Genomic DNA, 9,560 nt, shown 5'->3' with positions numbered 1-9,560 from the left:
TGATGGTTATGACTATGAGACCCATGGACAACATTTGTGAATCGGTGCAACGAAATGTGTTTTCGAAAGTAGCTGCTTCAGCTTCAGTCACTCAAATTTTTTATATTCCTTTTTATTTCTCAACAAAAAAATGACATCTTCTGGAAATCCTAGCTATTCTTAGCATGATATTGGGGAATCTCATTGCTATTACTCAACAAGCATGAAACGTGTGTCGCGTACAATCGCAGGAAAGATCAAAAGTGCGTTGATGCATGTAAAGCAAATCATTCCGACATTTCAATCGATATGCAAAAAAGGTTCCAGACGAGTCGAGTGCATTATCTTGTGTATGCAACATGTTAGATCAATGTTCTCTCTTGTTCCTAAAAAAAATCCAGGAATCCAGTCCAGGAGGGTGAAATAATGTACCAAGGAAATAACAGAGTACCAAATGCAGATAAACGAATGCAGTCACTGGATGCACTCATAAGTTTCCTAATTGTATTCTCAAATTCCACCTACAATGGCAGTTGATTTTCACCCTTTAAGTTTATGAAGGCAACCTTTACTCCGAAAAAAGTTGCAATCGTCATCTAACAAGCGGTATAAGTAGGTACTCTGCATAGAACAGCTGCAAGAAGAACAAACAAATGAATCACAAGTAATACCATATTGGAATTTAGACAAAATGAAAGAAATCACCTACAAATTACGTACAATCCATAAAATCGACAACTACAATAGCAACGGTATTTAGAAACAAGTAAAGCCGGAAATCGGTCTTAGTTTGGGAGCCTCCAGACGGAGTCCAATTTCAAGACCACACAAACCAATGGTTTTAATAAATGATTTTTTGAGGAATTTCTCATCTCCAGGAATATAGGCATTTGTCATGCCTGAACAAATGTTAGCCCACAAGAAAGATAAAGCAACCAATGACGATATTATGAACAGCAATCTGCGGACTTGAATTAGCGTGTGGAACATATGTAAGATGTTGACAGAAAAACTGATGAGCAAATTGTCTTCCAAATCATGTGATACATTCTTTTGCTATTGGAATGCAAACTGTTCGATGCATTCAAAAGCTGCGTATTCTAAAGAATTTTGGATGGTGACATGCAAGGCTCTTCCTCCCATAAATGCGGGATACATTCTCAACAATACATGCGTTTTTTTTGGATGGTTCAACTTTTGGTTTCTGATATACTTTTTTCTACCGCAATTGCATTCAATAGTGGTGGTAAGCATTTACCTTCCATATAAACATGTAAAAGCTTGTGATTGCAGCTTTGCTGTTGAGATCGACAGATTTGGCCCTGTTCCACAGTACCGAAGCCAAAATTGCATGTCCCAAAACCTAAACCAATGCAAATATAGAAGAAATCAATCTCCCTTCTTGGCACATTGTTCGGATGCTAGTATCTGAACAAAAATTCAATTGTAAGAAGGGATTATCAAAACCTACTCAAGGTTCCCCAAAAGATTATTAACTTCTCTTCAGAATTTAAGACCAACGCTCGTTCTCATGTAAAACCGAACACATGAAGAATGAATTCACAAGCCATACTGCCCCTATGTACACTACAAACTGAAGTGGCCTCATTTAACAGTTCAACTCTTACAATGTTTGCATGTGTGAAGGAAGCCAACGGGTAAGAATCAGAGATTCGAGTTAACGAGCGATCAGTAGAATTTTAAGAATCCTTAAAGAGGGACACCTAAACTTCACAACATAACCAACTATTTCTGTTAGCAAGCTTATCACTACTTTTGTATTTCCTTTAGAATTAGACATGTATAATTCAAAAATTATAGAGAAAGGAGAAACTGAACCATTCAATAACACGGAAGTAGTGAAGATTGGGTAACAATTGCTACTGTTTAGATTTAGAAACTAGAACATTACCGTGATGCATTTGCTCAACATGAAGCCAGATGATGCTCCCACTAAAACGGCAACACCATAAGCCATTTCAAGTAGCGAAATACAAATCCAAAAGACCTGCCCAAAGATAATTAGAATCAAACAATATATGTTTGCTAATCAACTTAAAAGTCTGACGTAGATTACATATCTATGAATATATGTATATATGGGTGCGTTAAAAGGTTACCCGCTTTTGCCCCATGCGTACTGTAAAAGATCGGATGCCGAATATTTTATCTCCCTCAATATCAGGTATGTCCTACATGATTTTCACGGTATGAATATAATTGATCATCATCCTTTATTATCATACGAACTTCATGAATTAAAATAATAGCAAACGCATATCGACAAAACAAAGTTTTAAAGTAGATCTATTACAGTTCTAATTGAAATAAACAAAAAGAAAAGGTTTTACCTTAAATAATGCTATAACAACTGAGAAGAAGCTCATAAATGCAGTTGCAAAGATTAGGGGCCTAGAGAAGGCAGCTGGTCTTTTGTACACATGCACCTGGGAATCGTTAGATAAATTAGAACCCAACCACTGAAAGCGCCCCCGACTACATGACAAAGATGATCAATCAATTACAATACTAAGTAGTTTATCCGAGTATTTCCCGTTCATAACAATTGCCCTCACAGCCATCTGATGTGTGTGAACATGCAGACATGTTTGTGCTACAGGCACTGAATTGGACACTGACAACTATTGCTCCATCAGACACGAGACAGTGATATCTTTCAGTGATGTTAAAGAATCAATTTATGATGGCAAAATACCCATCAATGTGGAAAACATATTGCATAACTCAAGTATTTTCTGAGAGAACGAAACAATTGGAAGCTATAAATTGATTTCTTCATAGAAACTAACAAACCTGCATGTGCAGGAAAAAAGCAACTTGGACTATCACCGCCCGAACAGCTAGGATGCACATTGCAGCAACTACAGCAGATTTCTTCCATCTCAATGGTGGTAACTGAGTGTATAAAAGATTCAAAAACCATATTAGAGACAATTGTATTTAATATATTCATATATTAAATAAGCATCTATAAGCTCTGAAAGGAAATTCTCAACAACAGAATAACCAAGATCCATGTTGTTGCGCCAGGTTTGCTTCAAACCCACGCAGTATTACAATGTGGTGATAAGTGCATTTTATATGAAAATGAATAGGATGAACGTTTGGTCAACATGTCACTAGGAAAAATCATCCATACCATTGTCAAGGAAACCCTATTTGCCAACTATCTTATCAGAAATCTCAAACCCTTAGTACTTAAACAATTGTAATTAATATATTTCACAATTAACAATAGTCTGGTCATTCACCCAATTTACTCGTCCAACATACCCTACTTTCTTCTAATCACATCTGCACACTCATCATGTGTATAATGCATATAGTTCCAGATAAATACATCCCAACAAAGGACTATGCACATGCTTCTTGTGCAAGGAACATGCAATGCGTAACGATGATCATGGATATGTTAAAAATTCATTTTTCTCTGTCGTTTTTTTTTTTTTTTTTTTTTTTGTTCGGGAGAGAGGGAGCACTTGTCCTCTAAAAGACCACCTGCATCCACTCACTTGACAGTTCTGGCTTACAGATTAGTACAATTGCTAGATTTACATGGAAAAATTTTAAATACTTAAGTTCAGCCTTCAGTATTCTATGAACTGATAATATTCTTAAACTTTCATCAGTTTGGCTGTCATGAGTGACATATGCTTTCCCAAAACAGCTATTTAAGGAACGTCAATAAGATGATTATACACGAGCAAGCCAACTCACATTGATTGAATAAGCAGTTCCAAGTACAAAGCTGATGAAAAGGGCCCAAAACAATGGCCATGAACCAACAACCCATCCTAGCCAAAAGCTCTGTAGAAAATAACGGTTATAATCAGAATGTGTTGAAATGAGACATGTATCTTCTTCAATTTAAATTATAACAAAAGCACATAAAATGTTTGAGATATGATTACACTTGATGAGAAATCCAGACACCAAGTAAATATTGAACTACTAATCCCATTTCGCTTAGTTTTATTTACCTTTAAATTTTACCCTTTCAATTGAAATAACAAGGCCAGGTTTATTAGTACCGAAGTTTCAAGTCATGAAGACGTGATGATAGTTGGCAGCACAAGAAGAAAATTGAACAAAAAAATAGGTATCAAATAAAAGAAGCAATATATCTAGTACATGAAGAATGTACATGGTGGAAATGAATTCATAGTAAATTTTAATTCCGTTCAGATGGTTGTAATAGAAGTGTACAGTAAGACTGAGAATAGCAGTTCTTCTTAGTTCTGATTTTCCACGTAAATTAAGGTATTCCTGTACTAGTAATTTGGTAGCATTCGGATGTAGAGACAGTTTGATTTTTTTATATTCTCAATCTTTTCTTTCTCACCTCCTTATGTTTCTCACATCTCTCTTCTATAATCGAAAAGGAATGAAAAGCAAAAGGCAAGGAATTATCAAAAGGCGTAAAATAAATGAGAAAGTTAGGTATATATGTATTCCACACTGCTTTTGTTACCATAATTAGGAAAGATGTCACAATCATGATGCCAGTTCCAATTGAATATTCCCCCGATGCCAATGGAAGATAAGGCTTGTTAACCTGCAACATAACATGCAATACAACTATACAATTAGACAATTCACAAATCTTCCATGTAAATAAAAGAGCCTATCCTGGAATTCTACCAGTCGAATCAGCGTAATGGAATTCTTATTCCCAATCATTCAATGCTACCAGAAAATTGACAAACCTACCTTGTCTATATCGATGTCAGACAACTGATTCAAACCAACAATATAAATATTCATAAACAGAGCAGCAACTACAGCCTGAAAAACAAAAGACAAAGTGTGTGAGAATAGCAATGACGACTGTACCCATGTAATCTTTCAAGGTTATCAAGAGTTTTCAGAGGCATCACCTCCAGCACCCCCGTGAAAAACAATGGAGAGAAATCAGACAGATTCTCGATTGCAAGGAGAGAAACTGACATTATGCTCAATGCCTGCTTAGAGAAAAACTTTGGTGAGCTCTCTAAATCAATTTTAAACATCAAAGTAAAGGACAAAAATATAACAGTAACGATCCTAAGTGATTTCCACTCACTACTAATCACAAGCATATATTAGTGGGAGTTCTATGTCAACAAGCTAAATGGGACAATGTCAAGATTGGTGATGATGATTCTGTTAAAAACTTAACTGTGCCTATAACTGTGTGCGGCCTTGAAAACCTGTAAAAAGCATCTACACCATTTTTGATAGAGTTCCATATGCTTTTCGGATTATAACTATCAGGTTCGGATTCAAGAGGGTGGCCAGCAGTAGCATTCACCAAGAACTTTTTATCACGCCTCCTGTAGAATGTAGACTTTTCCTTAGTGCCTATGGTATGACGCTTCAAAAGATGTTGCTGAGATCCAGCACCACAGTATCTTTCTAGGACGTCCCATGCTTTGCACCTTGAAACCCTGACTGCTACATATGAACCTATAAGCACAAAGATCGGGGTGACAAAAAGTTGTCAACATGGAGGAGTGAGAAAGGCAAATCATACATCACTTTTCATATCAAATGAGAGTTTGAAGCTTACTGTCTTACCGTTTCTTACATTTGGATAAGCTAAGTATAAGAAGAGTAGATTGCACAATACATTGCTAAGTGATGCACCATATCAATAATACACAGAATTCTGTCTGTGAGGTAAAATTTTCTTTCATATAGGAAAACATGAATCAGTTGGCCCACTTTGTGTTCACCAATCAGAATCCTAAACTAACGAGTTATGGATTTATCTTGGAATCTGAATGTTTAGGAGCCCTTACACTTCAATGTAATTTGAATTCGTTTCTCAAAGCTAATAAAAACCTCCATCACCACTTTGCCTTTCAAAACTTCCAGCCATATGTAACCCCGACTAAGATATAAAGCGTAAGCAACCCACACTTCAATCGAAATGGGCATCTATAAGTTAATATGACAGTGAAGAAAGCTCTCTCAATGGAATATTACAGATCTCAACACAGCAATGCTGCACGGTTACCGACAAACATTGATGACTAAGATGTCTTCAAACAGTACTACAATTATTTACACTAAGACCACATTTCAATCACATGAACCATGCTGGCGAGCATACGCACGTATGGAATCACAATACGAAATTTTCATCGCTGAAAATTTGAAGGGAGATTAGATGTTATGTGGGACCAGCAATACCTGAAAAGCAGTTCTTGTTGGGATTGTCCCTTCTCCAAACGCTACTACCTATGAATTTGGATAATGCATCAGAAAACACACTAAGCAGTTCAATTAGCAGAAACTCACAACCAAACAGTAAGGGCCCGTTTCATAACTATTTCGTTTTCAATTTTTGTGCCATAGATGGTATCTGGGAGAAACACACAACCACACACTGAGTTCAAAAAAAAAAAAAAAAAAAAGACACAGATGAGTAATATAAATTATTTCAGTCTGCTGACTCCATACACTAAAAAAGAAAGAACCTTTCAACAAGATGATTTTCCCAGATGGTAAATACCTCCAACAGCACAAAATTAAATTAATTAATTAATTAACAAATAACCCAGCATTTGAAGATCCGAAACCATTACTAATTACAAAGAAAATAAGAAAATAAGAAAATAAATTAATAATCAGAGCCATCAACTCAAGAACCAGAGAAAGCAGAGAACTAATTCTAATTATTTTTCTGTAAATTGAAATCGCAATACCTAAAGATGCTTTGGGGAAGGACCCAACAAGCGCATAATCCATTTGCTTCAGTTCAACTATCAACTGAGACACCAGGGTGAAAATGCAAAACAAAAACTCAACGAAACAAGCACTGGAGAGGGAAGAGAGAGAGAGAGAGAGAGAGAGAGAGAGAGAGTCTAATCAAATATTAATTCGTGACGTTAACTGATACCATAAAATTGAAAGGATGCGACTTGCGAGACAACTGTTCACACGAGTACAATGCCCTTTTAATTTTAGATGTGGCAAAAGTGTCGGGGACATGCTTGGGACCCTTTGTCTCGTTACCTTACAAAAATATCTGGACCAACAAAGCGAACCAGTATCCGTGTTCTTTCTACCTACTTTCCTTATATTTTCCCCCTCTATTTTTACATAGTATGAGAGCTCGGGAAAATGAAAAATCTGTTGTCTTCGTTGTTCTTGAACATGATGCCAATTTCAGTATGGGTGGACCTTAGAAACAGACCTTACGTGCTCATTACCTTACAAAAATATCTGGACCAAAAAATCTGTCCTTTCTACCTACCCCCATATATTTTCCATCTATGTATTTACATGGTATCAAAGCTCACGTGAAGTGAAACTGAAAAATATGTTGTCTTCATTCTTGAACATGATGCCAATCCTAGTATGGGTGTTTCTAAGGGGCGGACCTCAAAAACGGACCTTGCATATGGAAATCGAACTGTCATGATTTGCTGAGCTCACGGTAGAACCGGGTTGTTGTTGTGGCCAGGTGCAATTAAAAAAAAAAATTATTCACTGGATATCTTTTGGTCGGAGAGAAAGGATGAAGCGGGTAGCTGAGGGATTTTGGCGCGTTGAAGAGGGAAAGAGAGGTGGAGGGAGGAAGTTGGGGTGAGGAATCGATTTCAGCTGGATTGAAGGTGCGTTGTGACTGTGATCCGGTAATCTTATACCTTTATTTATTTATTTTATTTTTTTGTTCATTGGGTGTGTTTTTGTCGCCAAGAGAAACGTTAAGGTTGTCCTTGCCGAGAAAGAGAGGCAGAGAAAGGGAGCTACTCAAGAGTAGGAGGGTTCGATTTCAAGTAGATTGATTGGGACCCCGTAAATCTTATACCTTTAATTTCTTTTTTGTTCACTGGGTGTGTTTTTTGTCGAAGAGAGAGGAATAGCTGGGAGAGGGAGTTGGGGTAAGGAATCGATTTCAACTAGAGTGAAGGTGTGTTGCAGCTGTGATCCAATAATCTTGTACATTTATTTTATTTTATTTTTTAGTTTATTAGGTGTGTTTTTGTTGCTGAGAGAGAAAGAGAGAGATTCAAGTTGTCTTTGCAAGGAAAGAGAGGCATAGAGAGTGAGCTGGTGAGGGGTGTGAGCGCTCGAATTGGTATGGATTGAAGTTGTGTCTGGGTTGTGGACAATGGTGGTTCATCCAGAAGCTCTGAAGGAACCGAGATTGTGATGGTCAATCTTTCAAGTAATCCAGAACCTCTGTTATAATCCATTTCCATTCCAATTTGGTATTTATAATTTTAGGATTTTAATCCATAATGGTGGGTGGTTACCACTAGACTTGGTTGAAATCGTGAAATTGGATTTTAGATATATAGATGCAAAACTTGTGATGGGTTGTGTTAAATTGTGTTGTCGTTGTGTAGATTTGTAGCAAGTAGACATAGAAGTGTAATTCGATAAGGGATGAGTTAGAAATAGACGAAATTGTGATGGAAAAAGAGGATGTAAATGCAGGGGATCATTCTGGTGTAGGGGATGAATATGGTGCAAGGATGGTTGAATTAATTTTTCCAATGGTGGACAATGATTGAAATCAAAATTGAAAATGAAGTTTGAGTCGTTGGATGAAGGCTATACTTTTACAACAATTATGCACTTGCAGCGGTTTGGAGCATAGTAGTAAACAGTCCAGTGATGATGAATGTTGGTTAAGGAAAGAATTTGTTTGTTGCAAACAAGGCAAGAAGATGGTAGATGCTAATCCCAAACCTAATAAGAAAGGTAGAAGGGGAGATGCTAGAACTAACTGCAAGACGAAAATTGTGCTGAATAAGGGAATTGGTTGTGAAAATATTTCTGTAACGGTTTTCAATGAAGGACACAACCACCTAATGTCAAGTGCGTCACACTTATTTAGATCACAACGTCGGGTTTCGGGACAAAGAAGGCAATGAGAACAATATCTACAGGCCAATATTTTCATAAGTAAACAAGTGGATTTATTGGATATGCAAACTGGAGGAATTGAAAATATTGGTTGCACCCCCACGGATATGTATAGCGTTGAACAACAGTTACGAGATCATCTATTTCAAGATGCGGAAATGTTGAAAGAGCATTTTGAGGATGAGAAATAGAAAAACGATTCATTCTATTTCAAGATGGAGATTGACGAAGGCAGAACACTTGTCAATTTCTTTTGGGCAGATGCTTAAGTCCCTACGTGCTTACATCCATTTTGGTGATGTAATTGTGTTTGTCTTTCAACACCAATGCATATGAGATGATGTTTGCTCCTTTATTAGGAGTTAACAACCATGGTCAAACCACGGTTTTGGGTTGTGCATTCTTGAAAAATAAAGAAACCAAGAGCTTTGAGTGGTTGTTTGAAAAAATGCTTAAAGCTTTGCCGGGTGAGCAATTACATATCAAAATGCAGCCATAGCAAAGGCTGTTGGCAGTAAACTACCAACCACCTTTCATCGGTCCTACATATGACATATTATTAACAAGTTCAATGACAATGGTTGGGTTGAAGATGTTTTCAAGGACTGCATAAGTGCATATGGGATATCAAAAGCAAAGAAGAATTCGAGGCAAGTTGGAAGGGGTTGGTAGAAGAACATTGTCAGATCCCAGCCTAG

The 9,560-nt window shown here is 37.0% G+C and overlaps 1 protein-coding gene across 1 annotated transcript; it reads right to left on the bottom strand.

The window, feature by feature from the left end:
* Window positions 1-257: 257 nt before the first annotated feature.
* LOC137737524 (homogentisate phytyltransferase 1, chloroplastic-like) lies at window positions 258-6,823 on the bottom strand. The gene is made up of 13 exons (XM_068477033.1): window positions 6,690-6,823; window positions 6,175-6,222; window positions 5,159-5,445; window positions 4,878-4,961; window positions 4,711-4,785; window positions 4,472-4,555; window positions 3,718-3,807; window positions 2,794-2,895; window positions 2,331-2,426; window positions 2,100-2,171; window positions 1,892-1,987; window positions 1,238-1,342; window positions 258-613 (listed from the first exon to the last, which is right to left on the bottom strand). Exons 1-13 carry the CDS (start codon window positions 6,730-6,732, stop codon window positions 572-574), a joined length of 1,224 nt encoding a protein of 407 aa, XP_068333134.1. The 5' UTR covers window positions 6,733-6,823; the 3' UTR covers window positions 258-571.
* Window positions 6,824-9,560: the final 2,737 nt, after the last annotated feature.

The sequence above is a fragment of the Pyrus communis genome, chromosome 6 (assembly GCF_963583255.1).
Source record: "Pyrus communis chromosome 6, drPyrComm1.1, whole genome shotgun sequence".
Classification (NCBI taxonomy): Eukaryota; Viridiplantae; Streptophyta; class Magnoliopsida; order Rosales; family Rosaceae; genus Pyrus; species Pyrus communis.
The sequence above is the reverse complement of the archived record's forward strand: the minus strand, read 5'-3'. Positions and strand labels throughout refer to the sequence as shown.